The 23951-nt window shown below is 41.2% G+C and overlaps 1 protein-coding gene across 2 annotated transcripts; it reads left to right on the top strand.

The window, feature by feature from the left end:
- Positions 1 to 779: 779 nt before the first annotated feature.
- Positions 780 to 23522, top strand: zc2hc1a (zinc finger, C2HC-type containing 1A). 2 transcript variants are annotated; one of them, XM_052114526.1, is made up of 10 exons: positions 780 to 918; positions 2162 to 2232; positions 2656 to 2772; positions 4257 to 4289; positions 5676 to 5817; positions 8468 to 8616; positions 16534 to 16636; positions 18026 to 18131; positions 18220 to 18330; positions 22465 to 23522. In XM_052114526.1, the coding sequence occupies exons 1-10, from the start codon at positions 903 to 905 to the stop codon at positions 22598 to 22600; spliced, it is 984 nt and encodes a 327-aa protein (XP_051970486.1). In that variant the 5' UTR covers positions 780 to 902; the 3' UTR covers positions 22601 to 23522. The 2 variants fall into 2 exon arrangements, with proteins under 2 accessions (XP_051970486.1, XP_051970487.1); XM_052114527.1 differs by lacking the exon at positions 4257 to 4289.
- The last annotated feature ends 429 nt before the right edge of the window (positions 23523 to 23951 follow it).

Genomic DNA, 23951 nt, shown 5'->3' with positions numbered 1-23951 from the left:
GGTAGAGTCACATGGGGTAACCTCCTCGTGGTCACTATAATGTGTGGTTCTCGCTCTCGGTGGAGGCTCTTGTACGTGGATACCGTGGAGAATAGCGTGAAGCCTCCACATGCGCTATGTCTCCGCGGTAACGCGCTCAACAAGCCACACAATAAGATACGTGGATTGACAGATGAGATGAGTCATCATTTATACTCATATTCATGTTTTTCCAAACCCAGATGACTGACTTCTGTGGGAGGAACTCAAAAGGAGATGTCAGGAATTATGATAGGGACTGACAGCCTTGCATTAATTTCAGCCTCATTAGTAGCATCTACATTTTACAATGCATTCTCATATTCCACAGAAGAAACTAAATAGTAAAAATCCATGAGGGTGTGTAAATGACAGAATTTTCAATTTTAAGTAAGTCAACCCAAAGGCAATGTTACGGTCTAATTAAATTTTGTATTGCAGTTGAGTTGTGTTTGTGAGTTAAAAAATATATTTGTAAATAAATTGTTTTATTTGTTATTTATTCGTTTTATTTATTTGTAAATTCACTTTATTTTTGTGAAACTCATAACATATATTTGTAAATATCATTATTTTTATTTGTGAATTAATTTCATTTTTGTGAGACTCCATTCAATTTATTATGAACCAACTTCCAAATTGTAATCTCTTTCCATTTGTATGTTAATATGCAACAATTCCATCTCCATATTTACAGGCACTAAAAGACCGTCTGGTCGCCTCCCACGTCCCACCTAGCGGCCAATGCAGGTAGAGCATGTATTTTATTCCTGCGGGGAAAAGGGAAAAGACCAATCAAATATACGGATACTAGCATGTGGAGCGGCTACCTATGAAAGCCTAGTTGCTACAGCATCGATTTAGTATCTTACCAGGCAAGAAAGATGGAGGAAATAGACGGTAAGGCTTAAAAGACACAAAAGATGCTGATGTAAATATATCGCGTACGAAGCAATTGACCCATAACCCTGAAACCAAGTCTGTTTTTGTATAGAAGAGTCGCTTTGTTCAGTACGTGCGCCTGTTGTTGAGGTTATCACCGTAGAAGATACTATTTATACAATTAAACTTATGATCTGCGGTTCAATTGCAAATTTTGAGGATTGAGGGGATGTCCCCCCGTGTTTTAAGAAGGATGGCTGCAACTGCTATGCCTGAAATGCTTTTGTTGTGACATAAATTAAAGCGAAACGGATGAGCTGCACCACAATAACATTTCCCCCCTGGCCTGGCTCTTTTTAATACATTAATTCTAGGTTAAATACTCTAGGTATTATTTTGGAAAGGGGTTTATCTTTAAAATATACACTCTTCAGTTTCCTCAGTCCCTCCCTTTTCACATCCTACTGCTTGGTCTTTTCTCATTTAGCGTGTAAATACACTTCATCTTAGTGGACTGGACAGATATACCCACCCAAACAGACTGAAAGGGATAGTCGACCCAAAAATTGAAACTGCGGTAAAGTTGTTTTTATATTGGAGATTCGTTTGACTTTTGCTGAGCAAATTAAGGGACTGTCGCAAAAGTGCATACATTTCTTTTAATCATTCCAAGATTCTAAAATATCCGTAGCATCATACAAATAGAATGTAATGGTGTGCATTAAGTGGAGTAGTATGATTAAATAATTTAAAGCTGTGAATGGATTATTCACCAGGAACTGTAACATTGTTATTACATTGAATTCTAACATTTTCTTCTAACTCATAGAAACAGATGTTGTTATAGCTCCTGCAATGCATTCACAAACACCTGCAAAACATCTTACACAGATTATAATTTTTTATATATAGTTTGGTGTATTTTTTTATGAATTTTTGAAATGTTAAAATCCATATTACTTTCTGGTCATATGACCTAATCATGTCACCGCACCTGTTTGTTTTATATGTACTAACACCTGACACATCGTACATGACTTGGATTTTGGAAATGTGATTTTGTGTATTTGTAATGAGTTTTTCAAACCCTGCTTAAATATTTATCTTTTTCTCACACAAACCTATCATATCGCTTCATTAGCTTAGTAAACACAATTAAACATATGCATGTGCGAGTGTGTGTGTTTGTCTGTGTTAATTTTTTTCTGTTATCATCAAAGTCTGGTACTATTTATAGTTTTGTTTTGTCTTTCATTTTCAGAATCTCCTCCTGTTTCTGAAGAGCTGGTGCCATGCAAAATATGTGGAAGAAATTTCTTTTCAGGGGTTCTTGTAAGTACTTTCAATATAAGGAACTAACATCCAATTGACAGTAATTAATATATTTTACATTCCATTTAAATGTGGTTTGGCAAACAAATTTAAATAAGAACGAGGAAAATAAGACGTACTGTTCTTAACTTAATTGTTATATAACATAGTATATTAAGGTGTTATGTGCATATATATCAGTATGTGTATATAATATGTCCACAATATAACATAATAGTACTATAGTAACACAAAAAGCATCTATAATGTGCCAAGTTCATTATGTGTTGCCTGGCAATACACTAACCATTTGCATTATGTTGTTAGTTACTCAATTTTAAGCTTAGCAACAAGAAAGAGATTACTTGTAGGTCATGAAATAGAAACATGTTATTATTAATCAGTCAGTGCTCAGTTATTTGATATACCTTGTAACTGTTGTAGAAAAAACATGTGCCCATCTGTCAGAAGTCAGCAGCAAAGAAAAGGAAGGTGTTTGACTCCAGCAGGCAAAGGGCGGAGGGGACAGATATTTCTACTGTTAAACCCTTAAAACCAAAGGTGAGGAAATCACATTAAAGGCTAATATATTAAATTTTCTGGGCGAACAGGATTTTTTTTGTTTTGCTAAAGTGTTCGTTTGGTGATACTTCTGCTGTTTACGCACACCCCTGAAATTGTTGACCTAGAACTCTTCTGGTCGAAGAGTGTTGATGATTGATTTAAGCTAATCATGGGTGTGGTTTGGACATCATGATCTTTATGTATTTTCCTCAACAAACTAATTAAAGTGATAGTTCACCTAAAAAATACAATTTTCTCATTATTTACTCACCCTCATGATATCTCAGGTTTGTATGACTTTCTTTTTTCACCAGAACACATTTGAAGTAAAATAGAACAATATCTTAGCTCAGTAGGTCCTTAAAATGCAAGTGGGTGGTGATCTGATTTTTGAAAAATCACAGACAGTCAGCATAAACTTCATCCGTATGACTGCTGTTAAATTAATGTCTTCTAAAGTGACACGACTGCTTTTGGTGCAGAAAAGTTCTGTAGCGGTATGCGTGTGTGATGTAAATATGGCATTTGCATTGGCATTTGAAACACACAAGAACTGAGGCACGTGAGTAACTGCTGGAAGAGAAGCGCTGTTTACAAGTGAGGAGGAGGAACACTGTACAGACGCTTTGTTAGTTTAGGTTTAGATCTGTATTTATCTGTTTCTTTACTCACAATGATGCGCTTGTGTGCTTATTCTGGATGTCTCAACCAAGTGGAGAACGGAAAATGACCTCTGTATCATGGCACGGAATACATCACACAAGAGACCGCTTGAACTCCGTCCTCTTTTGAAGCTTACTGGAAGTGATGATTTAGAGTTAAAAAAAAAGTACTTAAATATTGATATTCTTTGCACCAAAAGCAATCGTATCATTTTAGAAGACATTACCGTTTCCAGAGCTACTCAAATTGGTGATGAAAATATTTTGTAAAAATAAAATGTTTCAAAACTATTGAGGCTGTCAAATAGTCAGTAGTGGCATATTTACCCTTAAGTGTCTTTTCAAATGAATAAACTACTTCAGTATCAATCAGAGCCCCTGTTCAGAAACTTTTCCTAAAGGGCTAACCTTATATTTGAATTAATGTAAAGTGTATGCAAACGAACAAACAAAAGTGATCATGTCTTCTTAGGAATTATGAACATTATAATGTAAATGTTAATTTACGACTGAATTGTGTGCTGATTCAGGTCGTGTTGCTAGCATGCTAGACCAATACATTAAAAAGAACCGACTCAAAAGTGTGATTCATTCGCAAATCTGACATCCAATTCTACACATCCGATACAGCCCGCCCTAGTAAGGCTATCAGTGTTCCGGGGAACGTGCCACTACATGTTTTTGAAGCGCATAGGTTGCAGTTTGTTCGACACATGCTGAAATTGGCTCGGTAGACCTAAGTCGTCTAATGGGTTGACCGGTCCTGTTTTTAACCCAGTTTCCTGAAATATTCTGAAACCCCTTTTAATTATGTTTCAGTTACACAGTTCCAGCAGCTCTAAATCTGATAAAGTAAGTGCAATGCTTGATTTTTTTTTTTTTTTTTGTTTGTTTGTTTTTTTGTCATTGCCACTGAATTTTTATTTCAATACGTCACTTCTAACATAATGACCTTAGTGTTTAATATTTGTGGTAATTCGAAGAGCTATCCTCTTTTGAGATGCATAAATTAAAGCACTGAGGATTGACACCAAGGCAAAAATGTTTCTAATGTAGCTTTTTTCTTGCTGAGAATGCAGACAACTCTAACCTTTGCTTGTTGAGGTCATGTTGCTTTGGAAAAATAACTAGATTTTTAAAGAAGAACACTAAAAAGTTATTTAACATTTAACATACTGTATATGTTAACAAAGAGCACCCAAAGAAACCCATGTTAAATCTAGCTTTTACAGTGATCTGAGCAGTGAAACCTGAGAATGCTGTGACACATGGATGAAGTTTTAGAGAATGTCTAAAGGGGAAAAAAGGGCCATAACGAAAAAGCAGCTACAACTACTTTCTGTACTACTACTTTCAGTCCTGTTCATCTTCAAAGAGAAGCCTTGCCAGTGGAAGTAGTCTTGATTTTGTGTGCCTTTGCATTCTTTTTTTATATGTATGTTGATGGTTATTCTTTCCTTACACTCTGTCAACGTATCCTGACGTATACAATACACATTTAATGTGTAAAAGTGTCAAATGTTTATCGGAAATTCCAGTTACTGAACCAAATTTAACTATTGCACCATAAAGGTGCTGAAAGCGATGTTAGCCGTTCTTCCACCAGACCTAGACACTGAATTAGACACACCCCTTCTTTCCAAAACATAGCCTTACAAAGACGCACCCACACAAAGTCTTCAAAGTCTGTCAGGTCCAACTTAAAATCTGGTGATGTTCTGACATTTTTAACTTCATGTCATTTAGAGTGCAAAGCAACAAGTATATTTAAAAACTGGCGAACTTTATTAAAAGTTATTGAATGTTTGTTATTTTTATTCATAAATATTTACCTTATTTTTTCTGAGCGTCCAGAGACATTAGTTCTTATTTGAATTCACCAAGAACATCCTTAGACCTTAATGTAAACGAGTCCTCTTGTTACTTTCTGCATTCTTTTCTCAAACTTATAAATTCACTCTTCCATGATGCTATCTGCATGGCGTTGAGCGGAGCATTGATGCCCCGATGCAAGTTATGTTGAAGCCTCTTGACACTAAACCTTGTATAGGTTCAACAGTAGGTACTTCATGTTTCATGGCACCTATTTCAGTGATATCTGGCAGGTATTTCATAAAAAAAAATAAAAAATGTTAACTACACCTTTAATTTGCCTGCTTGTAGTTCAGCAGTATTTACTTTTTCTTGTCCCTGTTCAATATCCCTCTGTTATTGAACTGCATGTTTACTTTCAAACAGCCTGAACCACCCAAGAAGCAGTCTAATTGGCGGCGAAAGCATGAAGAATTTATTGCAACCATACGAGCTGCCAAAGGCTTGGATCAAGTTATGAAAGATGGAGGACCCCTTCCTCCACCCCCTCCTCCATCCTATGATCCAGGTGAAGAAACACACACTCACACACGTACAGTACACGCACATACCCAGAATCACAGGATGAGATTATAATGAAACAGGTAATCACAGTAATGTCTTGTGCAAAGATGTAACCACCAGGCACTGGGCTTCCAGGTCTATAGCCCGAATAATTTTTCTCTAGCCCCAAACTCTTTCTCCCTCATTCCCGTACCCTGCATCTATTTTCCCTATGGTTGCAAGGAACTGTGGCATTGCCCCTCCCCTGCTTTAACACAAGCAGAAAATTGCTGGCGCGTGGACTCAGTGGCTGTGTTCACAATAGAATACAACCATAATACTGTGGCAGGGCGGAGGGCGGGGCCGGGTCGTGATACTACACACCTGGTCCCGTATTAGGCTAATTATGCCTCCGTGAGGTTTAAGGGCTGACTGCAGAGGGCCGTGCGGGAGAGAGAGATCGTTAGCGGACATGTCCGTCATGTGTGTGTTTGTGTTGTCTTTTAAGTTGATCATTAAAACTATTATTTATATTGAAAAGCCGGTTCTCGCCTCCTCCTTGCCCATCCTTTAACTGTTTTACACTGGTGCCGAAGCTGGGAAGGAGGAGGGATACACCGTAGTAGAGTTCTCGCCACTACCGTCCACCCCAACGGAGCAGCCGCGGCCATCTGCCGGGGGACGAGGAGCCCAGCCGCCTGAACGAGGACGATGGCCGCTGACCGCGAGGGGAGAAGGGGCTCCTAGCCGACCGCCTGGAGCGGTCAGGACCGCTGCCAGGGGCGCAGGAGTCGCCTACCGGCCGCTGAAACGTGCTGGGTTTTTAGACCGCTGACCGCGAGCGGGGAGGGGCTCACTGGCAACCGCCTGGAGCGAGAGGACCGCTGCCAGGGGCGGGGGAGACCCCTTCTGTTCCCCGTGAACGCGGCGGGGTGTTCCGTCCGCCAGGGGCTGGAGGACTGCCTCGGATCTGCCCGGAGAGGCGCGGCTGTCGTCCGATAAAGGGTGGAGGAGTGGCCGAGGAACAAGCTGCGGCGTATCGGAGGACTGGCGAGTAAGAGTTTTTTTTTTTTTTCATCTCTCTCTCCTCTCTCTCTCTCTCTCTGTCGCTCTGCGTTGGCCTTTATCCTCTTTTAAATTTTACAGTTTTTTGGGGGGTACTACACTGTTACAGGAAGTACCCCCCATTTTAATTATTTCTGTTTCCCCTCCCCTTGTCCCCTCCCTCGTCCAGGTAGATGGGGATGACCTGCCGGCAGACAGCGCGGAAGGCGCGCCCTCCCCCAGGGAAAGGGGGGGGGGATGTACGTCAGGCCGGGGGCTCCCCAGCCTGAGAGAATGAGGGAGGAATGTGGCAGGGCGGAGGGCGGGGCCGGGTCGTGATACTACACACCTGGTCCCGTATTAGGCTAATTATGCCTCCGTGAGGTTTAAGGGCTGACTGCAGAGGGCCGTGCGGGAGAGAGAGATCGTTAGCGGACATGTCCGTCGTGTGTGTGTTTGTGTTGTCTTTTAAGTTGATCATTAAAACTATTATTTATATTGAAAAGCCGGTTCTCGCCTCCTCCTTGCCCATCCTTTAACTGTTTTACAAATACTCTTACTTTTTATGCAATATATATAAAGACGGCCAAACTAGGAAGACGTATGCAGTATGCTGGTATGCTGTTCAAAACAGAGAAAGAGACACTGCGTATTTGAGTGAGCGTCTGAAAGCGGAGTGTATTGGAGAAAAAAGGTAATCAGAAATGGATGTCCAACAGGTTTTTGTTAAAAGACACTGTGGAGCGGAGGGGGGCGGGACCGGGCGCGTGATATTCCGACCTGGCCCCGCCCCCCTCTGCTCCACAGACACACATCTCACAATTCCTCAGATGAGAAAAATGGAGCAAGAAGCAGTACAAACATGGTTCTGTTTGTGCTTTGGCAGGTTAACATGTTGTTCAAGAGTAGCTTTTGGCTGGATACAGTAAACCAGAGGCATATACAGGATATAAACTGCAGCTAAATTCCTCAAAGCCCATCAATGAATGAAGCTGTATTTATTTAGTTTTTTATGTCTTCAGTTAAAGCAGTTATTTTAACTCAAAATATAAGCTGCTGTTATCAATATTACTCTGGTCAGTTTCACATATTTAGACCGCAAACAGTAATACGCTTTTGCTCAAGGAATTTGCCAACTTTAAGTCAGACACCATTCCATGCACCTCACAATCATTGCAAAATCTAGCAAATATGTTTTCTTATGAGCACATATTTTAACATATTTACAGCCTATTATCTTCTAAACTTAGTTAAAAACTCCAGACGAATTAATAATAAGCTATAGAACTGTCTATCTATGTACACAATGTGCGATGAACTACGGAAAGGCAGAAGAGACAAAATAATGTTTTTAAACCACATTTTAAAATATATAGTATTAAAAGCACAACGTTTTTGATCTTTGAGTAGCATATCTGAGACAAAATTGAGTGGGACATTTTCGTTTCAGTATTATTTAAATATTAATTCCATAAAGTACTCCTCACAGATGTAACATTTAAAATTTGTATATAACTTTTTTTATGGTTCTTTATTTCATCAAAGGTGCCTTATGGATCCACAGTGGTCTGGGCTGAATATCCACTGACCATAGAAACTCCCCTGGTAACCATTAAGTTTCACTGTTTCAGATTACATCCAGTGCCCGTATTGCCAGCGGCGCTTCAGTGAGAATGCAGCAGATCGTCATATAAAATTCTGTAAAGAAAAAGCATCCCGAATCTCCAACAAGAGCAAGGTTCCTGGAAGTGATAAAGTCAAGCCCCCTGCTAGGACTCAGGTAAGGTTTTACTTCACTTGGAATTAGTCTATCGTGTGTCTCTTCAAGTATTGATAATCTTGTCCCTTTTTGCCATTACCACACATTGCCATGTTTTTCACTGCCACTGATCTTATTTAAATGATTACCCCATTTGTTTATTTTACCAAAACATTTTTGCATGAAGCTTAACATTTATTTTAACCACACTTTTAAAGTTTACAGGATTTTTCCTGTCATTGCCTCTAATTTTGACCTTTCCTCTTTTCAAGGAAATAATAATAAATAAATATATTTATAAATAAATACACTGATCTGCCACAACATTAAAACCACCTGCCTAATATTGTGTAGGTCCCCCTCGTGCCGCCAAAACAGTGCCAACCCGCATCTCAGAATAGCATTCTCAGATTATATTCTTCTCACCACAATTGTACAGAGCGGTTATCTGAGTTACCATAGACTTTGTCAGTTTGAACCAATCTGGCCATTCTCTGTTGACCTCTCTCATCAACAAGGCATTTCCATCCACAGAACTGCCCCTCACTGAGTGAATTTTAGAGACTGTTGTGTCTGAAAATCCCAGGAGATCAGCAGTTACAGAAATACTTAAACCAGCCCGTCTGGCACCAACAGTCATCCATGTGATTATATAATCTAAACCCAATAGTGTCGCAGCAGTACACTTCATAAAATCAAGCAGATACAAGTCAGGAGCTTCAGTTAATGGTCACATCAACCATCAGAATGGGAAACATTTTTGATTGATAAATAACATCTCAGAATGCTATTCTGTGACACGGGTTAGCACTGTTTTGGCGGCACAAGGCTGACCTACACAATATTAAGCAGGTGGTTTTAATGTTTTGAGTCTGAAAGTGTGTGTGTGTGTGTATGTATATGTATATGTATATATATATATATATATACACACACACTCACCTAAAGGATTATTAGGAACACCATACTAATACTGTGTTTGACCCCCTTTCGCCTTCAGAACTGCATTAATTCTACGTGGCATTGATTCAACAAGGTGCTGAATGCATTCTTTAGAAATATTGGCCCATATTGATAGGATAGCATCTTGCAGTTGATGGAGATTTGTGGGATGCACATCCAGGGCACGAAGCTCCCGTTCCACCACATCCCAAAGATGCTCTATTGGGTTGAGATCTGGTGACTGTGGGGGCCATTTTAGTACAGTGAACTCATTGTCATGTTCAAGAAACCAATTTGAAATGATTCGAGCTTTGTGACATGGTGCATTATCCTGCTGGAAGTAGCCATCAGAGGATGGGTACATGGTGGCCATAAAGGGATGGACATGGTCAGAAACAATGCTCAGGTAGGCCGTGGCATTTAAACGATGCCCAATTGGCACTAAGGGGCCTAAGGTGTGCCAAGAAAACATCCCCCACACCATTACACCACCACCACCAGCCTGCACAGTGGTAACAAGGCATGATGGATCCATGTTCTCATTCTGTTTACGCCAAATTCTGACTCTACCATCTGAATGTCTCAACAGAAATCGAGACTCATCAGACCAGGCAACATTTTTCCAGTCTTCAACTGTCCAATTTTGGTGAGCTCTTGCAAATTGTAGCCTCTTTTTCCTATTTGTAGTGGAGATGAGTGGTACCCGGTGTGGTCTTCTGCTGTTGTAGCCCATCCGCCTCAAGGTTGTGCGTGTTGTGGCTTCACAAATGCTTTGCTGCATACCTCGGTTGTAACGAGTGGTTATTTTGGCAAAGTTGCTCTTCTATCAGCTTGAATCAGTCGGCCCATTCTCCTCTGACCTCTAGCATCAACATGGCATTTTCGCCCACAGGCCTGCCGCATACTGGATGATTTTCCCTTTTCACACCATACTTTGTAAACCCTAGAAATGGTTGTGCGTGAAAATCCCAGTAACTGAGCAGATTGTCAAATACTCAGACCGGCCCGTCTGGCACCAACATCCATGCCAGGCTCAAAATGGCTTAAATCACCTATCTTTCCCATTCTGACATTCAGTTTGGAGTTCAGGAGATTATCTTGACCAGGACCACACCCCTAAATGCATTGAAGCAACTGCCATGTGATTGGTTGATTAGATAATTGCATTAATGAGAAATTGAACAGGTGTTCCTAATAATCCTTTAGGTGAGTATGTATATGGGTTTTATTATTATTTTATTAAAAGGATACATAGGGAACTGGGTAGCTCAGTGGTAAGATATGCTGGCTACCACCCCTGGAGTTCGTTAGTTTGAATCCCAGGGTGTACTGAGTGACTCCAGCCAGGTCTCCTAAGCAACCAAATTGGCCCGGTTGCTAGGGACCTCCTTGTGGCCGCTATAATGTGGTTCGTTCTCAGTGGGGCACATGGTGAGTTGAGCGTGGATGGCATGAAGCCTACACATGCACTATGTCTCCGTGGAAAAGCACTCAACAAGCCACGTGATAAGATGCACGGGGTTGATGTCTCAGACACGGGCGGAGGCAGTTGGAAGTCGTCCTCAGCCACCCAGATTGAGGCGACCATGAGAACTTAAAAGCACATTTGGAATTGGGCATGTCAAATTTTGCGAAAAAGGGGTAAAAATAATAAATAAAATGAAATGGGATATATATTGTACATTTTGGGCCCAGACTAAACCATTACTTCTCATACTTTGTCATTTAAAACGGGTGAAAATGGCAATACTAAATAATTTGTAATATGGTGGAAGCTTCACATTTATACAGTAGCTAATTTTATTTGCAGCAAACTGTGTGGCAGATTAAATTAATCTATTCCAAATCAGGGACAAGAAACAACTTAAACAACTTTCCGTACCATATTAATGTTATTCAAAGATGTTTAACAGATTTAATAATATTTATTTAACTAAATATTTTAATATGGGCTCTTTTTTTTAATCCTATGAATCCAGGCTGCTGTCTGTATAAGTGACAGTTTATGTAAAAAATAAATGTTGCATTCTGCACAGATGTACAGCCAATTCTTATTTCATTAGAGTATGTATTTGAAAATGCAAATCCTTTCCTGAATATTTTCATCTAAGTCGGTGCTTCCTGTTCTATCCTCACATGAAATTAAACGCAAGTCCAGATGTGCTGCCTGTGAAGACTATAACTTAACCTATAACGCTGATAAATGTGCATGTAAGGATTCGTGGAAAGGAGGATGCAGGGGCTGGCTTGACAAACACGTAGACAATTATTGTTGCACTTTTAGGGTATCTATGGTATTGAGAAAAAAAATGCAACCGGACGGAGAATCTCACGTGCGCGTGCGCATCTCCTTTATTCCTTGTCTGCCTGTCACACTCGTCAATTTGCAACACGCACGCACACGCGTGGCAGAGAAAATGTCTGAGAGATGTGAGGTGAGGGGGTCTGACATGAGTTTGTGAGTGAGTTAAAGCAGTGTTTCTCAACTGGTCTATTCGGACTGGGTCATGGACAGCAGGGAAAGAACAATGCCATGGTTCTCCCATTGAAGATATTTCGGCGGCCGGCCAAGTGATAGACTATTTAGGACTGCCGACGCAGATTTAATGATAATCTCGCAAACAGCTAAAGCAGACATGGGCAACATACAGCCCGCGGCTCATTTATCGTAAAGGCGTTTTTATTTTTCATTGGATATTTCAGTTAATTTGCATTGGGACCTAACGCGCCTCCACAAGTGTTTAACATGCTCATGGTTGCCAGATAAGAGCCGAAACACCCCCAGCTTGAGATTTATACTTGCGCAAATTGGAAATATTCCGCCTAACGTTATACTTATTTTGTGCAATCTGGCAACCATGTAGGTCTCGTTTTCCCCTTTGAACAAACTTAGCGATCTGTAGTGCAATATTGTGCTTAAGGAAAAGTGTTATACGGCAACTCCGTGTCCATTCTTGAGGCTGCTTGTGATGTTTGGTGCTACTAATTTTTCTGGTAAACCTTCTCAGTGATTAAATTAAATATAAAAGTAGATCTCAGCATCATTGACACATGGAGGGGTAATCATTGACATGCAAGCAAAAGCAAGCCAGAGATGAATATGTAAATGTATTTTTTATTTGTGCAAAGTAAACTCGCCCGCTTTGCGACAAACATTAATAGTTCAATAACTAAATTACTTTCATTTTTTATAATTATTAAAACTGAATAATAAATTAACAGGGAAGTAGAGATGGCAAAATAAATGTATAATCTCCGCCTTCCGTTTTTTAATGCCTGATAGAAAAGTATCTATCTTTGTAGAGCAATACAATACTTTAGGCAATTGCAGAATAGTCCCATTAGTCACAGATAGACTTTTGAGTACACAACTATTTCTGGGCTTAAAAGATACAAAAACCAAATCAATGCAGAACATTGTATCTCAAAAGCAATACAATGTGGCCCCCCGTGCACTACTTACAGCCCGATGTGGCCCCCTCACCAAAATAGTTAAAAATATTAATAATTACACACATCACCTTTACAATTTGCTTCAAGATTTTACATGAGTAAAATAAATGTATATTTTGACAAAATGTTTCAGTTTTTTTTTATAATCTAAAAGTAGAATCTATTAGACCTCATTTTATATCAACAGTGGCAGTTGTAGGTAAAGTTTCAAGATGTGTTTCAGCTAGTATTTATTTTTCATAAGTACATTCATTTATTATTATTATTACTATTATTTAAGACTAGCACACTGACCATGTAATGAGGAGCCTTTCCTTCTGTGTAATATGTGTATAAAAATGTAATATTAGGTAACAAATGTGATTAATAATGGGCTCATATAAGTAAATATGCTCTTCAATTTTTAAAAGGGTGAGAGACAACTGTAGATTTTGTTGTTGACATCAACAACAAAAATAATGTTACTTGATGCATGTCCTTGTACTGGAAATCCTTGAACAACTCTATGCAACATAAAAGGAAATGCGACCCAGGATACATTAAATACAGGTTATGTTTAATCTATGGCAGGTCCACATTTGATGTCCAATGTAAAATCTGTCCTGAAGCAAAACCAGTTGAGAAGCGCTGAGTTAAAGGTACAGACAGGAGCAGTCTGGTTGTGCTGTCGTGCACCTACAGTATATGTTAACTGTTAATAATCAGAGGACATTACTTTAAAAGCTCACACGGCTGATGTTATTTTTCATTTAGTAGTTCATTTAACATGTAAACTAACATGCTTTAGTTATATAACATGTTATAGTTACATTATATTTGTTATCATGTTTATAATTCTGTTAGCTTTCTTATTTTTTCTATTTATTTTCAAAAGGGAGCCTTTTTTTTACACATACTCAAATAAAATAAATGGTTTCAAGTTTCAATTATAATGAAGTGTTTGCTCAAAAATAAATAAATAAAATAACCCTTCTGTTTTCACTGATAATACTAATTGTGTAATACCGTATACCGTGAAACCGTGATATTTTCTGAGACTGTTATCATACCGTGATAATCTCATACCGTTGCAACCCTACCATGATATTTTCTGAGACGATTATCATACCGTGAAAATCTCATACTGTTGCAACCCTACCATTATATTTTCTGAGACGATTATCATACCGTCAAAATCTCATACCGTTGCAACCTTATGCACTTTTCAGTCGCACACAATAAGACTGCTTTTCAGCAGTACACAAAAGGTTGCTTTTCAGCTTCTCTACACATAAACACTGCTGGCTTTTCAGCTCAACACTACACAAACTCTATTGGCTTTTCAGCTCAACACTACACATAAACAGCTTCGTTGAGTCTCTCTCTCTCTCCCTGTGTCTCTCCCCGACTGCAGCTCTTGCCATGGCTTTATTTCGCACCTGTTAACGCTGTAATCAGCCAGATAATGCATGCAGGAGTCCAACCCGACCTCTGCTTGTCCTGCCCCGCTCTCCACAGTGCATCACTCTTTGGAGAGATTGTTTTTTTTTTGTGACTGACTGACACTTGACAATAAGTAGAACTTATCAGGGTTCCCACAGTTATGAAAAACCTGGAAATATTGGGGGAAAAGTCATGGTATCTCCTATAGTGCATATACATTTATTTTATAATTTTTTTTTCCTCTGCTTAAAAATCTCATTAAGTTTCGCTCTTGTGTGGAGTAAAACATGCTCACAAACCATAGTGATTTCTGATGTGTGAACAAATTGTTCTCGTGAGCCTGTGAATTTGTCAAAGGAGTCTGAATGATTCATTTGCAACTTGGTCTGAATCAAAAGGATTTTTAAAAATGAATATCCAGCAATCTCAAATGACTGGAAAGGACATGAAATTGCATTGGTCAAAAACAATGTCAAAAATGCAATACATTTAATCCTGCATATGGGTTTTTGTATTTATTTTATTCTCAGATACTGCAAAAATGTTAATTACTTTGCATCTACAAAAAACACATGGAAGAACACATGTTAAGTCAACAAAATTTCCCCAAATGTTGTCCTAGCCAGCCTAACAGAGTTGTCTGAACATTTTCATATCGTTCAGGTTACTGATTTGTGAGTTCTGCAACATAAATAAAATATTGCAAGAATTTTAACGTGATTGAAATATGCGGTTAGTGGCATAGTCTTATTTTTGCTTTTTGCTGACTTTATATATGCAGTTGGCCACTTATTTAATTGTTGTGTGGGGATTTTAAGATCTCATCTATTTACTTTATGAAGTTTGTTGATTGTCACTGTTATTGAGGTTGGTGCTTATGTGTGTGTTAATCAAACTGTTTGTATTGTTATTCTTTACAAGATGATCCTTTCTTCTGAGGCAAAAATTGCACTTAACTTCATGTAAAAGTAATGTAAAACCATATAAGAATTAATTTTCTTGTATTGCTAATTGATCTTTTGTTGAACAAGATATTCGTAGTTGCCTTGACAAGATTGTATTAGCTGCCTTGACAAGATTTTATTAGCCAAGTATTTTGAATTTAGTATAATAAATTCAACTGACTTAAAGCAGTGTCACACAATTTGTAAATGGGGTTAATGTAAATGAGGAGGCGAGAACCGGCTTGTCAATATAAATAACATTTTAATATAAAACTGAAACAAAAAGAGACACAAACTCACAAAGGTATTTGACAGCCGTCCATTAATTTCTCTCTCTCTCGCACTGCAGCTTCCAGTCGGCCTTTATCCCTCTTTGAGGCTTGATTAGCCCCTCCCCGCTCACGGTTGGCAGTCTCATACTCCAGCACGTTTCAGTGGCTGGTAGGGGTCTCCTCTGCCCCTGGCAGCGGCCCTGATCACTCCAGGCGGTCGGTTAGGAGCCCCTTCTCCCTTCGCAGTCGGCGGCCGTTGTCCACTCTCAGGCGGCCAGGCTCCTCCGGCAGATGGCCGCGGCTGCTCCGTTGGGGTGGATGGTAGTGGCAAGAACTCTACTACGGTGCACCCCTCCACCTTCCCAGATTTTGGCACCAGTGTAAAGGAATTAATAGAAAGGAGGAGGCGAGAACTGGCTTGACAGTATAAATAATAGTTTAATATGAAACTGATACAAAAAGACAAAACCACAAAGGTGTTGGACAGCTGTCCGTAAATCTCTCTCTCTCTCTCTCTCTCTCTCTCTCTCTCTCTCTCTCTCTCTCTCTCTCTCTCGCACTGCAGCTTCCAGTCAACCTTTATCCCTCTCTGAGGCTTGATCAGCCTAATTAGGGGCCGGGTGTGCGGAATCACGACCCAGCCCCACCCTCCGTCCTGTCACACAATTATTAAGACAGTTGTTGAGAGAACTCAAAAACATATTGCATTCATTTTTTTTTTCTTTGCTCAGCAATTTGTTTTGTTTTTTACAGTGAAGGAGAATAAATGTTGGTCTGCTGAATGCATATAAATGATAGCCACTTCCTCAATCTTGCCTTAATTATTTTCCACATAGTTAGACTATCATTTGTTTACAGTGCAGTGAATGTATTGGTGTAAACAATGCATATCCCTGTGTCTTCAGTACAAACCTCCTCCACCAGTGAAGGTCAACTCTCCTGCTGTACCCACACTGTCCTCCTCTCGTCTACCTCAGCGCTCAACCTATGGGCAGGGTGCTGGCACAGGTATGGATTAATGTAGATCTTATTCATGCTAGTGCCATTTTTTATGTTTTAATGACAGTGAGGCTGTGAGAGAGAGACTTACAGTCTCTTCAATGGGCTGTACTGCAGTTTAAAGTGTTTTTGGATCATCCCGCAGACAAAACATTGAAAACATATCTGTTCAAGGACATTCAGTATAAAGAACTCTAGACAAAACGAGCTGTGGAATATCTGATGTGATCTAGGAGCTTTAGACAGCTTTATACCATTCATTGCATTGAAGAGATGGTAAGTCTATCCCTCACAGCCTTATTGTCATTCTCATCAAAAATCAATAATAGCAATAGTGTGATTGTATCAAGTAAAGGGTTGTATTTTACACATTTATAGCCAATTTGGCAGATTATTTAGAGATTCCCTCAAAGTGATCATCCACTTGAGGAGGGTTTAGCGAGCAAGAAAGCATCCCTCTTATCAATTAAATTTCAAATGCATCAGAGCCACAACCTTGCTGTTAGCATTTGTGCTTCAGACATATAGAGCTTATTTAGAGTAGCGCCATATTTCATTTTTGATGAATTGAAAATGAAATATGGGAATGACTTGGTGTCTTCAATGGGTTGTACTGTTGTTTAAAGTGGTGTTAATACAAAAAAGGATTGTCCTGGCCAAGATGTGTAGCCAAGCAAAGACTTTAGTTGTCTATGTTTTAGAGATTGTTTTAGATATTGCATTAGATGTAGTACATTGTTACGGCAATCACGCATTCACAAAGCAAGTTACTCATTCTTACTAGCAATGAGTAACTTTAGTTCAAGTTCACCTATGCATGCATTTGTTTCTTTGTCTGTGAAATATTGTATCCATGCTGTCGTTGCTGTAGATATATTAGTTCAGGAGCTCAAGCCCTGCATTAGTTGATACTGATACAGCTCAAACGGGACAATCTGCACCATACTTTGATTTGATTATTTAAATAAACCGTATTCTTTCTAGACTTTTACTCCTAAAACATTAATGCATGGATAATATATTGCAGTGTTACTCTATTCTGAACAGTATTTTTAAATTCTAATAATTTATCGCCATGAAGTGTCACATCTTTGTTAATGTTAAAATAGTTTTTGTCAGTAATATCATTGACAAGATTAACGTTCTTCACAGGACCGATGCTAGTCTGAGAGACACGATTTTGGTCATTACTCAATTTGGACTTAATGTATCGTTACTGCATTTTGCTTTCCATGGTAGAGTCGGTTTATCCAATTTCACTGTCAGTGCATCTATTAAAATGACCAAGAAATGTTCCAAGAAACCATAAGTGCCTTTAACATTCATATTGAAATATGGTGTGACAAGAATAGCAATTTAAACTGTCATTTAAAAACTCCTTTCCTTGTGCATTTTCAGGTATTCCCAGCAGTAAAACCTCATCCACAGGCTCAGTGAGAAGTATGTCGTCCGGATACTCTCCTTTACGGAACACCTCCTCTGGCCTCACAAGCCCTCCTTCTGAGTAAGGCACCAATTTATCAGACTTATCCTGCTTTTTAAATTTTTACGCCTTAAAGGCCTGATTTACATCATTATGGTTGTGTTTGCAGAGTGAACATGAAACCAAAAGGCTTGGTTTCTCAAAGCTCCCTAAAAAGTCCATCCTCTGGAATAGGGATGAATAAAAAGAAGGTCCAAAATTCAGACAACTTTAATTCAAGGTATTACTTTGCAAGAACTTTACTGTTACTTGTACTGCATTAGTATACTGGATTACAATCTGATCTGAGTCTTGTGGGACTGAATGTCAATACAGTGGACTACAAGGTTTTTCAGTTCCTTTATGGCTCCTTAAAAGTACACTCAGCGATTCCTAAAAACACTGTTAATATTTGAACTCAACTGCCAAAAAAACGAACACACACCCCTCCCTTCAGTGCTCCTTTGGAAGCTCCACCCCCCAAATTCAGTAAGTTGCTACTGCTAAGATAATGTCTAGGTTACGGATGTAACCTCCATTCCATTGATGGATGGAACGAGACGTTGTGTCGAAGAAGCGACACTAGGGGCCTCTCTTGAGAGCCTTTTGCATCTCTGATCTATGAGAAAAGGCCAATGAAAAATTGGCAGACAGAATTTGCATGTCCCGCCCCCGAACATACGGGTTTAAAGGGAGGGAAATGCATCGGTTTCATTCAGGATTTTTCTGAGGAGCCGACAATGAGGTTCGGCTGCAACAGTGGCTTGGTTCAGCGATGTGGCCGGGAGGACACAACGTCTCATTCCCTCCATGAGGGAACGGAGGTTACATCCGTAACCTAGACGTTCCCCGTCTGTCGCTCACTTCGACGTTGTGTCGAAGAAGCGACACTAGGGGTCCAATTTAAATCATGCCATGCGCTGAGCCGTGTACGTGTATTTGTACTGCTGACACAGGAGCGGGCAGGTATTTTAGCGACCAGCTGTGCCAGGCTGCACGTACCCTTCCACAACACCCCATAAAATCGTCAAAGCCTTCTGGTTCTTTACCCCCGACAGGGTGGAACAAGGCGACGTGCCAAGCATAGGAGCAGGCCACGCCAGCCACGACTTTTCCTCGCTCTATGTTTCTTGCATAGAGTTAAAGTGGCTGGGGCCATCTTAACGCTGTCATCGGGGAAGGCGATCTTTCCCAGTTTTCCTATTCTTTCAGTGGGGAAAGACCCTGCGGAGACCACACCTTCCCAGACTGGGGGAGGTAAAGAGTGGTGAAATACATCACATGGGCTTTTAGGTCACCTGTGGAGAGTGGCGCTGTGGTAGATCCTCCCTTCTGGGAGGGAGGAGTTGCTACAAACACGGAGTCTGGGAGGACTGCCCAAGGGATACGCGGGTCCGCTCGCAATGGGACCGTACCGCAAAAAATTCACACGGGGGGAAAAGTCCACGTGGGATCCTGTCCTGTGGAGCACCTGTTCCAGTACAGGGTAAATTGAGTACCTGTATTGGTCGGCAAAAATCCTCCGCTGAATTTGCAGACCAGAGGGCTAGGGAGGAGTCATCCAGGGAGCCGAGTTCTTGGGATCTCCTGGGCTAAAGGCCCACGGTATTACCTTAACGGATGGAAAGGGCACTATGTGCAAGCAGGCTCACTGGGGAAATTGCGTACTTGCGCAACCCTTGGGCCAGCTGTGTGCCAGCGCGTCAGCCCTGAGGGAGCCTCTGTTTGGGCGTACCAGAGCGGGCAGTGGGAGGTCTTTCGGGAGGCGAACAGGTCAACCTGGGCCTTGCCGAACCGTTCCCAAATCAGCTGGACCGACTGGGGGTGAAGCCTCGACTCTCCACTGGACAAGCGTTGTCGTGATAGCGTGTCCACTACCACGTTGAGTTTGCCCGGGATGTGAGTGGCACGCAGCAACTTGAGCTGCTGCTGGCTCCAAAGGAGGAGACAACGGGCGAGTTGTGACATGTGACGGGAGCGTACACCACCTTGGTGATTTATGTACGCTACCGTGGTTGTGCTGTCTGATCGGATCTAGATGTGTTTGCCCTGAATTAGCGGGAGGAACCTGTACTTTCCGCAGGGCAAAAAGTACAGCCAACAACTCTAGGCAGTTGATGTGCCAGCGCAGCGGGGCCCCTTTCCAATGGCCCGCGGCTGCGTGCCCTTTGCACACGGCGCCCCAACCCAATTTGGAGGCGTCTGTGGCAAAGTAAATAAACGAAACTGTTAACTTAAAATTCTCCTCCCGGCCCTCAACCGGGGGACGGATTGGTCTGCTTACCAGCTCCTTCTGGGTCCTTGAAGGGGTTCGTGAGCCGGGGGCGTGCACCTCCTGTGGAGAGCTGGGCCTGGTTTGAGGAGCTGTGTGTTTCTTAGGTGCCGCAGGAGGACGTCCTCACGGGCAGAAGTGGCACGGCCCGCGCTGGAGGTGCGGTGGGGCATGATGTGTGAGATGGCCTCCGTCTGCTTTTTCACCGCTGAGAACTGCTGGGTGAAGTCCTCAATGGTGTCGTCGAAAAGGCCGAACTGGGAGACAGGTGCGTCGAGGAAGCGTTTGTTGTCCACTTCGATGATGACGTTTCTAAACCACGAGAGTAGCCATCGCCTGCCCTGTGACCTTCATGGCCCTGAGGGCGAAGTCGGTCGCTGAGCGCAGTTCCTGCAGCACGTCAAGATCAGGACTACCCAAGTACAGCTCTTTAGGATGACCATGGCATGCAGGGCGGAAGCGGCCAGTCCGGTGGCGCTGTAGGCTTTGTTGGTCAGTCAAGACGTCATCCTACAGGCCTTGGAGGGGAGCACAGGGCGACCCCGCCAGGTGGCGGCGTTTTAGGTGCACAGGTGGATCGCAACCTCTCTGTCCACCTGGGGGACCGCCTTGTACCCGTGGGCCACTCCTCCATAGACAGTAGTGAGAGTGGATGAGCGAGAGGCACAGTGACTGGTGGTGAAGGGTGTCCTCCACGAACTCGTCAGCTCATCGTGCACTTCCGGGAAGAAAGGAACCGGGGGGGGGTCATGTTACCTAACTCGACTGGGCTGCCACCTTCGGGACAGCACGCCCAGTCTGAGGCTGATGCCCAGATGTCTGACACCCCCCCCCCCGGTTCGCACATGCCCCCCCGGTTCCTTTCTTCCCGGAGACCATGCCTGTGGCCGTCAGGAGCGGAGAGCACTCTACCGCACCCAGGAACTACACAGTAGCGGAAGGGCATCTTTATAAATACGCGTCCTAAAATGGACATTCAACGCCAGCTGTGTATATGCTCTTTTAGAGAAATAAACTAATTTACTGCGTCGAAGCGCACAGTAGCAAAGCTGCACTGCCGTGCTGAGAAGGAGAAAGCTGCTGATATGCACCGTAGATCCAACAACAATCGCTCAGAGATGGGAGGAACAGTGTGTGACTTGCAGTTCACTGCATACACAACCAGTCGGCTCAGAATAAAATATCTCAATGAAACAGACGCATTTCCCTCCCTTTATACCCGTCTGTCCGGGGGCGGGACATGCAAATTCTGTCTGCCAATTTCTCATTGGCCTTTTCTCATAGATCAGAAATGCAAAATGCTCTCAAGAGAGACCCCTAGTGTCGCTTCTTCGACACAACGTTGAAGTGAGCGACAGACGGGGAACTTGCAGAGAACACGATACATTTTTACGCACACCAGCTTCAGACACTCACAACTCTCCTGCTACTAAATCTAACATGACAACAACAGCATATATGAGTTCTGTGATACATAGCAAATTTTATGTTACCCACCTATCGAGAAGAAAAAGAGCAACTTCTGTATCCGTCTTCAAGCTTTTTACCTCTCTGAGGTCTCCCCACCGCTGAAAATCCTCGCCGATGTTGACGCAGCTCCTAGCCCTCGACTTATCATAATCCTTCTTTTTTAGTTTATATTCATAAGACTGTTTTCTCTTGGTCTGTTTCTCAGCCATCTGTCCTCCTTGGAGTTTAGAAAGTTTGCATCAGCCAGATGTGCCGGCGCTCTTCTAATTCATTTCTCTCTTGCTCTGCCCCCACCCCCCTTCCTGTGCATGCACAAGAACCACCACCTGTTGTTGACTGGGAGGAGTAGTGTTGTGTGGATCAGTCTGATCCACTTTCGTTTTTGACTCATTTACAGAGCCAGAGCTGTGTACAAATACTAGATTGTTTTTCAGCCCACCCACAGAACGGACAGCTAGCAGACTGTAGGGAGATATTTGCAGAATGTGCTTTTAAGTGTGCTTTTAAACTCCTGTCTATTTTTGCACAGATGTATTTTTAAGCATATTTTACCATTAGGTCTTGAATACAGTTGTTTTAAATATTCCACTTCGGGTCACTGTCATCTTGAGTAATGAATTCCTCTTTTGTTAGGAATGATGTGAAAAACGAGAATGAAATCGGTTACTCCACAACGGGCGCCAAGTTCTGCCATGAATGTGGGACCAAGTACCCAGTGGACTGGGCCAAGTTCTGCTGCGAGTGTGGGATTAAAAGAATTTGCCTTTAAAAATAAGTAACAGAAAGACTGACACACTGTTAGCCCCATAATCCATGTGCATAAATTTCACCTCTATTTAAATAGATTTACACCCCCACCCCCCATATACAGTCTACCCCCAAGTGCAATATGATTGGTTACTGCTACAAAAGAAGTATTATTTTATATCACCATCATAGGTATGATAAAAAATATTTTGATGTTAAATTGATTTTGAGTCAATAGATGGGCCTTTAAGGGGGACCATATTGTAACGTGCAACCATTCTAATGGTTTCATGGTAATAACTTAATGTAGTATTTCTATGTGAGAGACTGAATAATTTAAGTGCTATCATTTAATTTAAAATAAAATTATTTGTTTGTTTGTTTGTTTTTATGTTGAAAAGGTGTCTAGGGTTCTAGGTTAAGTAGGTTGAAAAACAATTCTTACACTGAGCAATCAAATATTTCACTTTGAGTTTTTTTATATACATTCTCAATTGTTTATTTTTTTTTTGTGTGTTTTTAACAGTATTCAAAATGTCATGTAGAAATTGTCAATTGTAGATGTACAATCCATCACATATCTGTTGAATCTGGCCAAAAGTTACACACATAAATTCAGCTTTTAAATGTAAAATCAACTGAATTGTAGTTTCTGAACCATCCTACTACAACATACATTAAGTAGCTTTAAAACTATATTCTGTTGCTGCAGAGCCTTTAAGCTTTATCACTACTGTCAAGGGTGAGAGAGGTTATGCATTTAGAGCATCACTCTGCACCTTGCTGCGCTTGTACTTCTGCGGTGCTGCTGTCCGCATACATTATAGCTTATGAATACCCGTGACCTAGATTATTACAGAAAATTAGCAGTTTTAGGATTGAATGGTAAACATGTCTCCTGAATTAAACTGAACCTACAAAAATAAAGTGGGAAACAGAGTTCAGATTGTGTCCTTACATTTAATTATGATTGATGTGTTTTTATTGCGTTGTGTCAATATGCACTCTTTAGCTCCATGTTTCAGTCTCTCTCTCTCTCTCTCTCTCTCTCTCTCTCTCTCTCTCTCTCTCTCTCTCTCTCTCTCTCTCTCTCTCTCTCTCTCTCTCTCTCTCTCTCTCTCTCTCTCTCTCTCTCTCTCTCTCTCTCTCTCTCTCTCTCTCTCTCTCTCTCTCTCTGAATGCAATACTTCCCTGAAGATGCTGGACATAAGGGAAAACATTTGGGAGAAATGGAAAACAACATATTTTGAATCATATATTAACTTCCAAAGATCTATCTGGAGAATTTTGGAAACAGAGTAGCATACTGTACCATCAAATAGAAATATATTTACTGTAGATAATTAGGAAAGGTGAGAAATGTAACTACTCTA

The sequence above is a fragment of the Xyrauchen texanus genome, chromosome 42 (genome assembly GCF_025860055.1).
Source record: "Xyrauchen texanus isolate HMW12.3.18 chromosome 42, RBS_HiC_50CHRs, whole genome shotgun sequence".
NCBI lineage: Eukaryota > Metazoa > Chordata > Actinopteri > Cypriniformes > Catostomidae > Xyrauchen > Xyrauchen texanus.
Note: the sequence above shows the minus strand (reverse complement) of the source record. Positions and strands in the feature narration are given on the sequence as shown.

Coding starts and splice junctions, on each gene's coding strand:
- zc2hc1a (XM_052114526.1), top strand. Junction 2,233..2,655: donor ATTTCTTTTCAGGGGTTCTT/GTAAGTACTTTC, acceptor TAACTGTTGTAG/AAAAAACATGTGCCCATCTG. Junction 16,637..18,025: donor TGGGCAGGGTGCTGGCACAG/GTATGGATTAAT, acceptor GTGCATTTTCAG/GTATTCCCAGCAGTAAAACC.